This window comes from Phacochoerus africanus, chromosome 3, assembly GCF_016906955.1.
Source record: "Phacochoerus africanus isolate WHEZ1 chromosome 3, ROS_Pafr_v1, whole genome shotgun sequence".
NCBI lineage: Eukaryota > Metazoa > Chordata > Mammalia > Artiodactyla > Suidae > Phacochoerus > Phacochoerus africanus.
The window spans coordinates 23,004,431-23,021,931 of NC_062546.1; the positions used below are offsets into that span (position 1 = coordinate 23,004,431).

Here is a 17,501-nt window from a genome sequence, read left to right on the forward strand (position 1 = left end):
AATTTATTCCCAAGTATTTTATTTTTCATGATATTGTCAATGGAGTCATTTTCTTAATTTCATTTTTGGATTGTCTATTGTTCTTGTTTGTTTCATTTTGTTTTATGGCTGAACCCATGGCATATGAAAGTTTTCAGGCTAGAGACTGAGTCTAAGCCACAGCTATGATCTATGCCACAGCTGTGGCAATACCAGATCCTTTAACCCACTCTGTTGGGCTGGGGATTAAACCTGAGCTTCTGGAGTAATCCGAGCTGCTGTAGTCAGATTCAGTTCCTGCACTACAGCAGGAACACCTAGATTATCCATTGTTAATGGTATAGGAATAAAAGCAATTTTGTGTGTTGATTTTATATCCCACAACTTTGCTTGATTCATTTGGTATTTCTGCCATTTTTTATGGACTCCAGGGTTTTTTGGTTTTCCACACAGAGATAATTTTACTACTTTTCTAATGTGAATGCCTTTTATTTCTTTTTCTTGCCTAATTGCTCTGGCTAGAACTTCCAGTAGTATGTTGAATAGCAATGCTAAAATTGAGCTTGCTTGTCTTACTCCTGATTTAAGAGGAAAAGCTTAAATTGTTTCACATTGAGTATGATGTTAGCTATGGATTTTTCACATATGATATTTATTATGTTGAACTAGTTTCTATTCCTGGTTTGTTTTTATAATAAAAGGATATTGAACTTTGTCAAATGCTTTTTTTTTTTCTGCATCAGTTCTGAGATGACTGTATTTTTTTCTTTATTCTGTTAATTTAGTTACACTGGTTGATTTTCATATGTTAAACTATCCTTTCATTCCAGGAATAAATCTTACTTGGTCATGATGTATGATCTTTTTAACGTATACTGTTATACTCGGTTGCTAGGTTTTTTTAATATTTTGTGGAGGAATATCATATCAATATTCATAAGAGATATTGGTCTGTAGTTATAGTGTCTTTATCTAGCTTTGGTATCAGGTAGTGTACCTTTAGCCTTTTTAAAAAAACATGTTTGACCTCTTCTTAAAAGAACATTATGATCTTGATGAGCTGTGTTTGGACTCAGACTCATAGGGCTTGATTCCATGTCCTGATATAACTTATGTTTCCTGCCAGCTTGTTTCACATAACTTCAAGTAAGCAGTTAGCCATCTGCTGGAATTTACAGGAACTCCCTTGTGTTATATTGCTTTGGATTGGAGTTTTTGTGGGACTGGTACATCTTAGACCTTATAGACAAGTTTAAATTACTGAAGATTCATTAAGATTGGTGGGGATACTGTGGGGCATCTACATAATTTTTATCATAAATCCAGTATCTTACTTTTTAAGATTTGACCAGTTCTCATGATAATCCCTAAATTATTTTAGGTTTTTGTTTTTGTTTTGTTTTGTTTTGTTTTTTGCTTTTTGGGGGTTTTTTTGGCTGTGCCTATGGCATGCAGAAATTCGCAGACCATGGATCAAACCCAAGCCACAGCAGTGATAATGCCAAATCCTTAACTGTTAGGCTACCAGGGAGCTACTAGATTATTTTAGTATTAATGCAACAATCTAAAAGGAATGATTTCAACTTATCCTCCTTATCTTTTACAAGTACTATAAACTTTCTGATAAGACAAGTGTTATTCAGATATTTGTAACCAAACATGATACTTCTCTAAAATAAATCCAGAATTGGAAGACACTTCTCCAGTCTATCCCATGACTAGTGGCTATCTAACCTATACTTGAAAATTGTAAATGAAAAAGGAGGTATTTTTTTTTTCTAGTATTGTGATTAAGGTTTAAGATTTAAAATTTTAAAGAAATTTTGTTTTTGTTTTTTTTTCAAATTATCTCGATGCGAATTTAAGTTTATTTCCGCTAGTCTTTCTTATAATAATTCTTGAGACACTTACTCTTTTTTCTCCCTCCCACTGCCTTCTCTACTATGTCCCACCATTCCCATTCTTGCCCACCTTTTATGCCTAAGGCCTGTTTCAAAAACAGAGTCCCAAAGGTGGTATTTTCCCCACTCATTCCTTATTTTTAATTTTCAAAATGACAAATTGCTGCCTTTGGTAATGAATCTAAGACTGACAAAAATAAGGCATTTATGAATTTTTAAATTCTGAATTTTAAATTTCAGAATCTAGCTTGTCCTTTACCTTCCATTTAATTATAGCCTACTTGATATAGATTAAAAGCTAGAAAAATTTTATCCTAAAAGGGAATTTAAATGTCCATATATATAATGAATTCAAAATAACCATTTCTTAAGTAAATTGCAGCTGTTATCCATGCTGAACTCAGTGTGATGCTGGTGTCCAATGCCTGAATAGAATTTACTGTGATTTTGCTAGAATCAGAAGTCTTCCAGAATATGTCTCTTTAAGGCCTTAACTTTGGATTACTTTATAAGATACTTAACAAATATTACTCAATTACATATTACTTTTAATCTTTCTAGTTAGGACTCACTGAATCTGTTATCTTCTCCTGTCATGAATATAAAGTTCCGGCATGTTTCCTATTTCCCTTACTCCAAGGGTTCCTGTTTATCTCTTAGCCAACTAGACCAGAAACAAAGGGATGGGATGAAGAAAGTGAGTTTGTTATAAAATGAATCACTGGCAGCTTTAGAGTCAACCCTTATCTCTCTATCAGATTAGTGTATTGGATAGCTAAAATTCTTTTTTTTTTTTTTTTTGTCTTTTGTTGTTGTTGTTGCTATTTCTTGGGCCGCTCCCGCGGCATATGGAGGTTCCCAGGCTAGGGGTCGAATCGGAGCTGTAGCCACCGGCCTACGCCAGAGCCACAGCAACTCGGGATCCGAGCCGCGTCTGCAACCTACACCACAGCTCACGGCAACAACGCGCCGGATCGTTAACCCACTGAACAAGGGCAGGGACCGAACCCGCAACCTCATGGTTCCTAGTCGGATTCGTTAACAACTGCGCCACGATGGGAACGCCCTAAGATTCATTTTTAAGCTTTAATTTGTGAAATTTTTTTCCCTGTCAAAAGATATGTGGCTGTGAAGAATGCCTTACTCTTTTTCATTTTTTTTGCCCTGACCATTTAGATTTGAAGACTTAGTTCAAATAGTATAGTCTGGTTTAGAAATACCACAGTAGCGTTACCAGTTCTTGAAATAATGACGCATAATGCTTTTTGGATGATCAGAAATCATTTTAGAATCTTTCAGGACCTTTATTTGCATTAACATCAGTTCATATAAAAACTCTATATAAAAGGTTCAAGGCATTGAACTGAATTTACTTTAACATACTTAAAAACAATAACTTGACAAAGACAAATACTATATGATCTCTTTTATATGTAGAATCTAAAAAACAAAAACAAGTTCATAGATACAAAGAACAGGATATTGGTTGCCAGGGGCGGGGAGTGGGCAGAATAGGTGAAAAACAAGTAAATCATTGGGTATAATGTATAGCATGATGACTATAGTTAGTAATACTATATTGTGTATTTGGAAGTTCTAAAAGAGTAGATCTGAGAGTTCTCAAGAAAAAAATTTTTGCAACTGTGTGTGATGATGGACTTACTGTGATCTTTTCACAGCGTATATAAATGTTAAGTCAGATTGTACATGAGAAACTAATATAATGTTGTATATCAGTCATACCTCAATAAATAGCAACAGCAACAAAACCTGGCTTCTCATTTACTTACCATTCCTCTTGTGTGCTCATAAAAACAATGTAGAATATAGGGGACATTTTTAAAATGGTTTTGTTTGCTGATTCATTTTTGGAGCCATTTTAGTGCATTATGTGACATCTTAGGCTTTCTAGCTATTTTACCTAAACCAAAAAGAGAGACTTCTGAGCATTTGAAAAATTGTGTATTCATAATGGTAATGATGCCAGTAAATCCTGCATTTTAATTTTAGTGTTCTCACTTCACATACTTGATAGCATATAATAGCACATAACACCTTTTCCAAAAAAATGTTTAAGGTAGTTTTCCAAAGAGAATTTTGTTTTAATTTATAGTCTTCTGCCATAGCAGTGAACTAACACTATAAAACAGATTTTTTTTAATATAATTTAATGCATCACTAGCCTTAGGTTTATTAATCTTGGCCCGAAAGCCCATGTTCACAGTAAGACATAAATTCGAGAAGTTATTTGTGGTTTTTTTGCGTCAATGTGCTATCTTCCATCTTAGGTCTATCATTTGGCAAGTGTACGCTTACGTGATTTATGTTTAAAACTGGATGTTTCAAATGAGTTACGAAGAAAGATATGGACATGTTTTGAATTCACTTTAGTTCACTGCCCTGATCTGATGAAAGACAGACATTTGGATCAGCTCCTCCTTTGTGCCTTTTACATCATGGCAAAGGTAATGCATAAGTTGAGGGAAGCTATCTGCTCAAGTTGCCTATATTTGAAGCATGAAGTGAAAATCTGTTGCATTTAGTCATTAGATCAGCTAAAGTGCTATAAGCCAACAGTGCCTACCATTGTTAATTATGTGGTAAATTCTAGCTCTGTAGCTATTCTCTAGACTCCATTTAGTTTTTGTTTGTTTGGGTTTTTTTTTTTTCTTCCCGGTTAGTGTTTTAATAATCGGCTTTCTCACTGCATAAGAATTCATTGGTTGTAAAGAAGTTGGAAATGGTCTTAGAAACCATTTGTAGGAGTTCCCGGTGTGGTGCAGCAGAAACAAATCTGACTAGTATCCATGAGGATGCTGGTCCCATCATTGGATTGGGGATCCGGCATTGCCATGAGCTGTGGTGTAGGTCGCAGGTGTGGTTCAGATCCCATGTTGCTGTGGCTGTGGCGTAGGCCAGCAGCTGTAGCTCCAATTCAGCTCCTGGCCTGGGAACCTCCATATGCCGCAGGTGCGGCCCTAAAAAGAAAAAAAAAGAAACCATTTGTGGTAAAGTGGTTCTCCACGCTATTCAAGGAGGATCATTTCCACCCCTACCCCTCTGACACCTCTAATCTTGTTACTTTAAAATGATCGTTATGTTTTCAATGAGTAACAGACCCAGATCTGAAAGCAGCTGGCCAAAGTTACTCAGTGACGGCCGGTGATCTGATTCATTAGCTGATATAAAATAGCTTCTTTACTATATTGCTTTCCAGTGATTTATTTCACCTCCTCAGAAAAGCCATTTTACTTTCTAGTTGCTACATGTTTTAAGGCATAAAATAGCATGTCTTACTTGTTTTTTAAATTCTAATATATCTGAAACAATTATCTGTAACTTTGGTCTTCACCATTTTCGCCAACTAGCAGTCCTAGGAGATGTACATGTTAAGATTGAATCTTTAAGATTGTTGAGGTAGAGGGCATGTTTTCAGACTCCTTTGTTACTCCCCTCTCACATAGCCTCTTTAAAATCTCTATTAATAAATGTTATTAACTAGTCATTTGTGTTTTCTTGAAAACTGCCATAGATCTGGCTTTACCTTTTCTATGGAGAGCATCATTGTGAAGAATAGTTTTAGTGCTAATGGACAGTGAAGCAAAAGAAAAGTAATTTAAGTGAATTTTATGATAATAAATAGACTAGAAGAGATTCCTTTATGGATCGCTAATTTATTTTCTTTCTTTTACAACCACTGTGACTTTTCTAAGCATTAAAACCCTACAGTCTGTCCTGAACTGTTAAAAGACTAATCTTATAATAAGTGCTCAATTTTATTGTGAATCATCACAAGACATTTTCTATCCTTCAGTATGTGGTTAATTTACTTTTAAGTAAGTACTTAAAAACTAATAAAACTGGAGGCTGCAGAGGATTCAGCAGATCTGAATTTTTTTATACATATTTTCTTATAAAGAAATGTCTTTTCAGTAGAGTTATACCATGGCAATCTGAGTGCTTATGATTAATGAAACATTAGCTGAGTCCCCACAGGCCACAAAGCCTAAACTTTTAAGGTAGTAAAAGTCATAAATGGTAGTGGTTTTTAGTTATGGAGTGGCCTGGGGTTAATAGCTTTCTGCAAGACTGCTCTCAGTGCCAACGTGTAATTGAAGTTTTTGTTCAAAGCCATTTTTCTTTTAAAAGCAATTGATGAATGCAGTTTTTATTTTCCTTAGGTAACAAAAGAAGAAAGAACTTTTCAAGAAATAATGAAAAGCTATAGGAATCAGCCCCAAGCTAATAGTCATGTGAGTTACATTATTTTTTCTCCTGTCCAAAAATAGATTTGTACTATTTCTCTGCTGACAAGTAATATAAAAGGTAAACTTCTTTTATAGTTTAACTCTAGATTTTTTGGTTTAATGGACATCATTAAACTCAAGACAGTTTCATTAAAAAAGTTTCAGTAGAACCCAGAAATCTTTCTATTTTTGACTCATCCATATATATGCATATACTTTTCACACATTCTCTTATTTTGCTTTGTAGGGCCACATGTGCGGCATATGGAAGTTCCCAAGCTCGAGGTCAAATTGGAGCTGCAACTGCCAGCTACACCACAGCCACAGCAATGCAAGATCTGAGCCATGTCTACCACCTACACCACAACTCACGCAACACTGGATCCTAAACCCACTGAGTGAGTCCAGGGATCGAACCTGCAACCTCATGGTTCCTAGTTGGATTCGTTTCCGCTACACCAAGATGGGAACTCCCTCACACATTCTTATTTCATTTGTTGAGGGGGGGATTTTTTAACAATTAAATTCATTTTTTGAGTTTTCATTTCAAAATCTAATGAAAAATATTTATAATAATAACATTCTTTGGTGATCCCATAGTGACTCAGCAGTAACCCCTAGCCTGGGAATTTCCCTATGCCATGGGTGTGGCTCTAAAAAGACAAAAATAATAGTAATAATAATATTCTTCAATTGTATGAGACTTGATTCTCTGATGATGTTTAAATCCAGTGCAATTTGAGTATTAATTAAGTCTCACTTCTTTTTCCATCTGCCAAGAATCTTAATGTTTCATCTTTGAATAGATGTCAGACATTTTTGATATAATACCCATGATGAGATTTCTGTATAAACTTTCAGTTGTGGAAATATAAAATGTTAGCACAGTGGCCTGGCACATAGTAAGCATTTTGTAACTGTTAGCGCTATATTACTGTGGTTATTATAGCTAAAGAATACAGAATTAGGTTACCTTAAGGATTAGGCCATTCATGAGCCTGATTGCTCTGTTCTAAAGGGGCCCCTTTGGCCCCACTGATCTGCCATCTTAGGAAGCGAAGAAAAGTGTTGGCTCAGATATCCCTGGCCCCAGTACTGGTAGTCATACTCCCTTCTAAGAGAGCCCCACAGATAGTTTCACCTCTTTACTTAAGCCCCAAATGCAAATACACTGACAGCAATATAGAGGTCTTACAAGAGCCAAGTGTAGGCATTTGTCATATCCTATGATAAGCTAAAAGAGGCCTTGTTTCTGGGCCTCTTCAGAAAAACCCCTTAGGACCAGAGCTTACAGAGGTTCAGAGTATCCCTTAAGATGATTAAGGTGAAGTTAGTGTGGGTCAAAAATGGACCAAGCAAGCCCCAGCCTCCTAAATATTCTCTCAATACTGATATCCATAGGATGAGTAGAAATGGATCATGCCTTTCAGCTATTTTGGAGGTTAAAAACAGTTTAGGAGCAGGGAGGGGAACAAATTTTCATGTGGCCACCTGAAAGGAGTTAGGCATGGGATGGGAGCGGGAAAACAAGCCCTAATTGAGATCAAGTGATTCTCATGTTAGGAATTAAAAGAAAGAAAGTACAGGCTCAAATCTTTTTGAGTTGCTTTTATTTGGTAAAACCTGTTCATTAGTGTCTAGTTACTACTTACTTAATTCTTCTATTCTGTAACCTCCTACAGTGGCATATTTCAGCTAGTGAGCTCTGCTTCACTGTCCCCTCTTCTCAGACGTTTGCCTTAATCTACCCTTACAAGACTACTGACGTCTTTCCCTTGATTATCATCCATACAAATACTTTTTAAGTGTCTTGATATCTTGCTCCTCTTATTTGGGTTTTGCTTAACCTGTGCCTCTTTGTGACTTAGCAGTCCTTTCCCCCCCATTCTGACCTATAGGTCTATAGAAGTGTACTACTGAAAAGTATTCCAAGAGAAGCTATGGCATACAGTAAAAACCTGAATGGTGATTTTGAAATGACAGATTGTGGTAAGTTGCCCAATTTAACATTCCCTATGTAGTATACTTTTGATTACATTGTGCATAATACAGTGGATGTCATGGAGTTAATTATAATGGATAATGCATATGTGTTTTGGGAAGAAACAAATGAGTTTGAAATAAGTATGGGTCAGGTGCCTCCCACCAAAGAGGATGTGTATTGAAACCCTTCATTTGCCACCTGTTAGTTGTGTTTTAGAAATTTCCTAGTGTTCATATACACATTAATGAAACACATAAAAGACAAGTGTCACACATAAAATTCAAAAATCAGTCTAATGACAGGGAAAGTAAGATAGGTGTCAGTGATTTGCCTGGGAAGACAGTTAAGGAAATATCTCATTCATTAATAAGAGTGTAGGTATTCTGTCACCAGTAGCAAGGTCAACACCTTGTTGGTACCATCATGCTAAGATAAGACTTCAGGCACTAGTAATTTTTTTTAAAGAAAGGAGAATCAGAAGAAAAGATGAGTTCCCGTCGTGGTGCAGTGGAAACGAATCCAACTAGAAACCATGAGGTTGCGGGTTTGATCCCTGGCCTCGCTCAGTGGGGTAAGGATCTGGTGTTGCGATGAGCTGTGGCGTAGGTCACAGACATGGTTCAGGTCTGACGTTGCTGTGGCTGTGGTGTAGCCCGGCAGCTGTAGCTCCAACTGGAACCCTAGCCTGGGAACCTCCATATGCTGCAGTTGGATCCCTATAAAGCAAAAAAAAAAAAAAAACCAAAAAGCCATTGTTAAGCTCCTATGCAGTACAGAGCAGAAAGAGTATCCAGTGATACTAGATAATAATGATAATAGACTCTCGGAAATTCTGGCACCAAAAAAAAGGACAAAGTTGCAAAAGAGGATACTGTCTGGCAAGTCTTTGTTTCAATAAGACGTGTTCCATTTCCTGGAGCTATGGCTAGATGCTATGAACCAGACTTGACACACCAAAGAACACTACTTTCAGACTTCTTGTGTGGCTCACAAAGAACACCACCTTCAGAGAATAGTTCTGGTTCTATAAACAAATTCATAGTTAGGAGTAAGATAATTACTTTTTTAGAAAGCACACACAGTTTATGCATCCTGTGCAGTTCCAAGTCTCAGGTGCCTGACCAACCACCACCTCACATAAAGGGTTCACTTGAGGTAGATGCCAGGATTCCAGAGCAGGATTCTGTTCTCTTTAAAGCCAGGATCAGGCAAACAACATGCATCAGGGTCCAGGCCTGGGCATCATTCATAGTAGTAAAGCCACACAGACCTCACTGGATCTCTCATCCCTTTCATGCTGTTGTGGATAGTGTCTCAAATATGTTAACCAATCTGCTTATTTTAAATACTTGTAATTTCCCAGTTTTTAGCATTAGGCATACTTAATAAATGGTCATTATTTTCATCAATGAAAACTCATTTCTGACATTGAGCATGTTAGCAAAGCCTTGGTCATTGATGGAGACATACCTCAAGAAACCCTGGTTTAGCCACCTGGGGAATGGGTTCCTGATTAAAACACCAACTGGACATTCATGGACCACATACGCTATCATATTAGTCGAGCACCCCAGACTGGCATTCTTCATTAGAACACTTGAGAGACCCAGATTATAGCTTAATCTAAGTAATACAAACATATCACTCAGGTATATGATAGTAAATTGAAAACTTTACATTACTTCCTCAGAGGCTTTTTTTAAGAGTTAAAAAGAATGTGTGTGTGTCGTGTTTGTGTCTGAGTGTCTCGGGGTTTTTTTTGTTTTTTTTTTTTTGTCTTTTTGTCTTTTTGCCTTTTCTAGGGCCACTCCTGAGGCATATGGAGGTTCCCAGGCTAGGGGTCTAATCAGAGCTGTAGCCGCCAGCCTGTGCCACAGCCACAGCAACGCAAGATCCGAGCCACATCTGCAACCTACACCACAGCTCATGGCAACACCGGATCCTTAACCCACTGAGCAAGGGCAGGGACTGAACCCGCAACCTCATGGTTCTTAGTCGGATTCATTAACCATGAACGGGAACTCATGTGTGTCTAGTATTTAATATAAGGCCTGCTCATATTAAGTCCTCAGTAAGTAGTAGTTATTACTTATTATTTTGTTTATAAGTAATTAAAATTTTTTTTTCTTTTTTGTCTACATGTGGGCATATGGAGCTCCCAGGCCAGGGATCAGATCCCAGCCACAGTTGTAACCTACACCACAGTTTCAGCAATGCCAGATCCTTAACCCACTGTGCCAGGCTGGGAAATCAAACCTGCATCCCAGCACTTCAGAGACACTGCAGATCCTATTACACAATGGAAAATCCTATAAGCAATATAAAATTATTATAATGGAGTTCTCATTGTGGCTCAGCAGAAATCAGTATGACTATTATCCATGAGGACAAAGGCTCAGTCTCTGGTCTTGCTCAGTGGGTTAAGGATCCAGCATTGCCATGATCTGTGGTATAGGTCGAAGACATGGCTCAGATCCAGCATTGCTGTGGCTGTGATTTAGGCCTCGGCTGCAGCTCCAATTCAACCCCTAGCCTGGGAACTTCCATATGCCATGGGTGCGGCCCTTAAAAGACAATAAATAAATAAATAAATAACAATAAAATTATTATATTTTATTAAATGTCTGTCTCTCTTTTTTTTTGGCCCAGCATGTGGAGATTCCTAGGCCAGTGATCATCAAAACAGCAACCCACGTTGCTGCAATGACAACACCAGATCCTTAACCCACTGCACAACAAGGGATGTTTTTCTTCCTTAAGCTAATTTGTCTAAGGCCATGTTCTTTCCATAAAATCTTTTAAATTTTGCAAACTACATCACACACACAAAAGCAGTTAAAGCAAATCCTTTCAAGGGACAAAAATTTTGTTTTCATATGAGATGTATAAAATTCTTAACTGGAAATTGATACTTAAATGACTTTATTCATATTAAGACTATTTTATAGGAGTTCCCACTGGGGTGCAACAGGATCAGTGGCATCTTGGGAGTGTTGGGATGCAGGATCTCCAGCCTGGCCCAGTGGGTTAAGGATCCGGCATTGCCATAGCTGCAGCTTAGATCACAACTGCGGCTCAGGTCTGATCTCTGGCCTGGAAACTCTATATGCCACGGGGCATCCAAAAAACAAAACAAAAAAAAACTGTTTTACAGTCACCAGATAGATAACCATGCTGTGGGTGGAACACATTTTATTTTTAGATTATTTGTTTAAACAAGATTTACTTGGTTTTATTTTAGATTATAGTGATGCCTTTTAGAGCTCATGAGAAACTGCTAAAATATCAATGAAATAGTCTAAAACCACTATAGTTTTAAATTGTTCTATGGTCAGTGGCTTTTGTATAACTGGAGCTAAGTAGCACTGCTCTCTCGATAAGAAAGCCAGACAAATATTTACTGCACATTGTTATTGTGAGGAGCAAAAAGAATGAGGAAGGATGCGATAGGAGAAATAGAGAATAAATACCAAATGCCTACTCCAGGCAAGTGCTGCTTTACTGGTTGAGCTTGTCATATCTCAGCCTGACCTTTGGATTTATAAATCAGTTCTTTCTTACTTTCATCTTAAAATAATTTTGCTTCTTCACTGTCTTCATTTTAAGTGCTAATAATCATGATGTATACCTCTTCTCAGTCTGAAAACTAATGACAGTATGTGCAAAGAAACCAGCATCAGTTAGTCAGTGGATTGGCTGGAGGTGGTTGTTGGGGGTTTTATCAATATTCGCATCCCAAACAGTTTGAGTGTGCCCAATCCAAAACCAGTTCCTCTGAGAAATGAATATCTACTATTTTCTTAACATCTCTTCCCTTGGATGCAATTATATTGTCTTGGGATATCAAATGAATCATGTGTTATGGTTGCAGTTGGCCACCTGCAGCCTTGGGATAATTTGACTTCTCCCTTCCCACTTTCACTTTAGATTCTTGGAAAATTCCTGGAGCCAAAGATCCAGGCTAGAAATTTCAACACATCTCTCCGAAGCTCTGTGGATAATAGCTCCTTTTTTTCTAAGGGCTAGTCTCATTCACTGGTATTTTATTTAAAACCACATTTTAATTGCTTGACAGTGTTATATGATAATCCAAAAAAGACATTCTTCTTATTTGTGGGAACAGTAGGGAAAATTATGAAACCATAATAGTTACAATATATATCAAACTATACCTTGTGCCTCAAATTATATTAGGCTGCAGTCCCTCCTACCCTCTGAGGGGAAACAGTTAACAAAACCAGGCAGGGAGATCTCATTCTCTTTCTCAGTCTTTTTTTTTTTTTGTCTTTTTGTTGTTGTTGTTGTTGCTATTTCTTGGGCCGCTCCCGCGGCATATGGAGGTTCCCAGGCTAGGGGTCCAATCGGAGCTGTAGCCACCGGCCTACACCAGAGCCACAGCAACGCGGGATCCGAGCCGCGTCTGCAACCTACACCACAGCTCACGGCAACGCCGGATCGTTAACCCACTGAGCAAGGGCAGGGACCGAACCCGCAACCTCATGGTTCCTAGTCGGATTCGTTAACCACTGCGCCACGATGGGAACTCCATCTCTTTCTCAGTCTTTAGTAAGTTCCATCTCCTGATATATATGTGATCAGATAGTCACCGGGCTTACGGAGTCTTTAATTTCCGAGTGCTAAAACCCTTAAAGAGGAGTGCCCATCGTGGCTCAGCAGTAATGAACCCAACTAGTATCCATGAGGACTCAGATTCAATCCCTGGTCTCATTCAGTGGGTTAAGGATCTGGTGGTGCATGAGCTGTGGTGTAGGTCGAAGTCATGGTTCAGATCCTGTGTTGCTGTGGCTGTGGTATAGGCTGGCAGCTGCAGTTCCAGTCAACCCCTAGCCTGGAACTTCTATATGCTCTGGGCGTCGCCCTAAAAAGACATTCATTCATTCATACATACATACATACATAAAGTCCTTAAAGAGATAGAAAGTTAGAAATTTTTTTCCTCCTTAAGGATAACTAATGTCTTTTTTTTTTTTCTGTTTTGAAATGAAAAAATGCATAGCTAAATAAAATAATGTTTAGTTAGAATCCAAGGTCCTAGAGAGTTTTAAATATTTGTTTTCAAATTAAGTATAGCTGCTTGTATAACTCTTAACAACTGGAATTGGAATTACAGAAACATGAAGAATATAATATCTGTCTCCAGAAATTTCTAATCAAAGGAGGATATTAAACAATTTTACATGTAACAAGAATAACCTACAATAGCCGTTACTAAGCCAGCATTTGCTGCTGGGGGATGATGTCCCCCAGGATAGTAGTAAGTGTTATGGGGAGGAGGAACTATACATAGAAAACTTCAGAGGTATGGAATTAAAGTGAACAGGGGTTTTTCCTAACTGCAGGACTTTTCAGAGCATTTAATATACTGACACATATTCTGAATTTCTAAGAGAATATAATTTACAGCATTTCCTCAACTTATTTGATCATGTAGCCTTTTTTTTTTTCCTCTATTAAGATCCTGCAAAAATAGGAAGTGTAAAAAGGACATCCAAATTGAGACTGAGATCCTTATGGAGATTCTCTGTGGCTGCTTGGCCCTTAGACCATGTTTAAGTTTTCTCGTTTCCCTAAGGTGGAAGCATGCTCTACTCATATTCTCAACGTTTGCAGGCCTCTGTATGAGAACTTTTTCTCACATGCTGTGTTCTTTTTAATTGTCAGTAGTTTTCTTAACTCCTGTTTGTAGATGATTCATTATGTACAAGTAGATGTTTTGTAGTACTCTTACCCAAGAATGAGTAGAATCTACCTGGTGTTACAAGTTACCCTAGAGTTATACCAGTAAATAGGAAAGCACCTTGTGGCAAGCTTTCTTTTTACAACCAAGGATGCCAACTATAGACAACACTGAAGTTTTGTTGTGCATAGGAAAATAAGGCTCTCTGAACACATGTTTCTTGCCATGTATTTGCAGAAAAATAAACACAAGCAGTTTACTCGCTTCTTCCTTAATCTGTGAGGATACACTTTACCTTTTAGAGTCTTTTTCACCTTTCTGAAAGGACCAAGATGAATATCTGCAGGCCCTTTTATTATCCCCTTTTATTATCTGAAGCTCAGGGTTTGCCACTGCTATCCATACTCTGAGATTCAGCTGAACTCCAACCCAGGGCTGGCACCCCTCTTAGGGCCGCCAATGACAATGAGTTCAATGGTATGGTCGTGAAAAAAATGCTTGCGGAAGTGGTATCCAGAGGATAGAGTATCAGCCTAAGTTTTCATGTTTGCGTTTCTCAAAATTCCAATTGAATTTATCCATAATGTAGATTTCTGGACTTTTGTTTTTTTTGGATGCACCTAAGGCATGTGGAAGTTCCTGGGCCAGGACTTGAACCCGCACCACAGTTGTGGCCTGCATCTCACCTGAAGCAATGCCAGATCCGTAACCCACTGTGCCACAAAATAACGTCCTCTGAACCTTTTCTAAAAATATTAATTTTCTTAGATAAAGATTTGAGTTTATTTGATTTTTTCCTCTTACATTGTAGAGATAATCCACTAATCATCCACTAATAAAGTACACCTATCACAACACTAAATTCTTTTAACAGACTTGGAAGATGCTACAAAAACACCTGACTGTTCCAGTGGGCCAGTGAAAGAGGAAAGAGGTGATCTTATCAAATTTTACAATACAATATATGTAGGAAGAGTGAAGTCATTTGCATTGAAATACGACTTGTCAAATCATGACCATGTGGTATGTTTTATATTTTATTAATATTATTTTTAATTTTTTAATTAAAATGTAGTTGATTTACAATGTTGTGTCAGTTTCTGCTATACAGCAAAGTGACCCAGTCATACATGTATATACATTCTTTTTCTCATATTATCTTCCAGCATGTTCTATCACAAGTCCCTTTCATTATTATTATTTTTTTAATTTTTCTTTTTGGCCACACCTGTGGCATGTGGCAGTTCCTAGGCCAGGGATCTAACCTGAGCCACCAGGGAACCTCCTCTTTGCCTCTCTTATTTCTGTGCTTCTAATTTGGTTGTGGATATATGTATGTGGAGATAAATTGTTATTGCAACTGTTAGGACACAGCTTGGGTTATTCTTTGCCCCACTTTGTGAGCATGGACACAAGGTTTCTATGCTCTTGTCTTACTGCTTCCGGTGTCTTGCCCAGAATCCTCCAGGATTTCCTGAAAGATCCAGGAAAGTGAAATCTAGTTATCTGTCAGTAATTGTTGAAAAACAAGGGTTGGAATTCCCATCGTGGCACAGCAGAAGTGAATCCGATTAAGAACCATGAGGTTGCGTGTTCGATCCCTGGCCTCGCTCAGTGGATTAAGGATCCGGCTTTGCCGGGAGCTGTGGGGTAGGTCACAGACGTGGCTCGGATCTGGCTTTGCTGTGGCTCTGGTGTAGGCCAGCAGCAACAGCTCCGATTAGACCCCTAGCCTGGGAACCTCCATATGCTGCAGATGTGGCCCTAAAAGGACAAAAGATCAAAAAAAAAAAAAAAGGAAAGAAAGAACAAGTTAATGAACTATTTCTTTGTGTTATTTTTCAGCCATAGATAAGCTCTTACAGTATATTTGACTCCTAACTAGGAGATACCAGTAAGAGTAAAAATATGATTTTAAAAAAAAAGTTCCATGTTAATTTTTCTCTCTTGCTGAGACGAGGTGGGAGGAGGACAGAAAAAAAAAAAAAGATGGGATTCAGAAAAAGGAAAGAAAAATGTTTATCTTTTAAAAAGTTTACTTGAGTTCCCGTCGTGGCTCAGTGGTTAACGAATCCAACTAGGAACCATGAGGTTGCGGGTTCGATCCCTGACCTTGCTCAGTGGGTTAAGGATTCAGCGTTACCATGAGCTGCGGTGTAGGTCGCAGACGTGGCTCGGATTCTGTGTGGCTGTGGCTGTGGCTGCAGCTCCAATTCGACCCCTAGCCTATGAACCTCCATATGCCGCGGGATCAGTCCCAGAAAAGGCAAAAAGACAAAAAAAAAAAAAAGTTTACCTGAAAGTTTGCATGTGGCACAGCAGGTTTAGGATCCAACATTGCAGCAGCTGTGGTTCAGTTTGCAGCTGTGGTGCAGGTTAGATCCCTGGCCTGGGAACTTCTTCCTTTGCAGATGCAGCCAAAAAAAAAACAAACAATAAAAAAAATTTTTTCTTTTGTGTTATTTCAGATGGAAGCCCCACCACTGTCTCCTTTTCCACATATTAAGCAACAGCCGGGCTCCCCACGCCGCATTTCCCAGCAGCACTCCATTTATGTTTCCCCACACAAGAATGGGTCCGGCCCTACCCCAAGGAGTGCTCTGCTCTATAAGTTCAATGGCAGCCCTTCTAAGGTAAGGTGCAGAAACTTTACTCCAAAACAACTGCATACATGTGTTAAAAATTCAGTTTCGCTCTGGTGCAATGGAATGGGCAGCATTTTGGAAGTGCTGGTACACAGGATTGATCCACAGCCCAGCACAGTGTTGCCACAGCTTTGACTTAGGTTGCAGTTGTGGCTGGGATCTGACCCCGGCCTCGGAACTCCCTATGCCACAGGCTGGCCAAAAAAGGAAAAAAAAATTGGGTTTCAGACTTCCAATTAGTATAGTAATCTTTAATCTTACCCCCCCTTTTTTTGGCAAAGTAACTGTTAATAAATATAAGCCATTACTATAATAACAAGTTTCCTGTGATGAAGAGTAGTGTGTTCAGGAGTTCCTGTTATCGTGGCTCAGTGGAAACGAATCTGACTAGTATCCATGACGACACAGGTTCATTCCCTGGGCTCGCTCAGAGGTTAAGGATCTGGCATTGCCGTGAGCTGTGGTGTAGGTCGCAGATGTGGCTCAGATTTGGCATTGCTGTGGCTGTCGAGTAGGCCAGCAGCTATAGCTCTTATTCAGCCCCTAGCCTAGGATCCTGTGTATGCCGCAGGTGTGGCCCTAAAAAGATTAAAAAAAAAAAAAAAAAAAAGAGTACTGTATTCAGTTGAGATAGTTAATCATTACAGTTGACATGGTATCAGGGGAGTTCACCGAAAGAGCCCAGTGTGTCCCTGCTCAGGCACAGTCTTGAGAAGGACCAGTAAGGCAACACCTGCAAGAGGTCAGACCTGGGGAACACTGAGTGTAAAGAAAGGCTTTGAAAGTGAAGTTCATTTGGTGGATGGCAACCAGAATAGTGAAAAGTCTGAAAATCGAGGCCTTCTCTTACACACAGACAGCTCTGTGGTTATCTCCATCTTTATTCCTATACAGTGATGAAAATGTGATAGGGACATGATTGTTGTTTTCATGTATTTCAAGGGCTATTAAGAAAATACATTCAGTATGTCTCCAGAAGCCAGAATCACTACCAATTGGAAGAAATTGTAGTGACAGATTGTAATTCAGTCCAAATACATGGCAGCT

The 17,501-nt window shown here is 38.5% G+C and overlaps 1 protein-coding gene across 6 annotated transcripts in view; it reads left to right on the forward strand.

Annotated features, from left to right (window-relative positions):
- RBL1 (RB transcriptional corepressor like 1) overlaps positions 1–17,501 on the forward strand; it is a 76,904-nt gene that overhangs the window by 56,099 nt on the left and 3,304 nt on the right. For 5 of the 6 annotated variants that reach the window (XM_047771134.1, XM_047771136.1, XM_047771135.1 and 2 more), the window contains 5 exons: positions 4,169–4,345; positions 6,062–6,133; positions 8,026–8,116; positions 14,684–14,832; positions 16,278–16,442. In XM_047771134.1, the coding sequence (XP_047627090.1) occupies positions 4,169–4,345; positions 6,062–6,133; positions 8,026–8,116; positions 14,684–14,832; positions 16,278–16,442 (654 nt within the window). The remainder of the gene's footprint in view (positions 1–4,168; positions 4,346–6,061; positions 6,134–8,025; positions 8,117–14,683; positions 14,833–16,277; positions 16,443–17,501) is intronic. The other variant, XM_047771138.1, reaches the window with a different exon arrangement.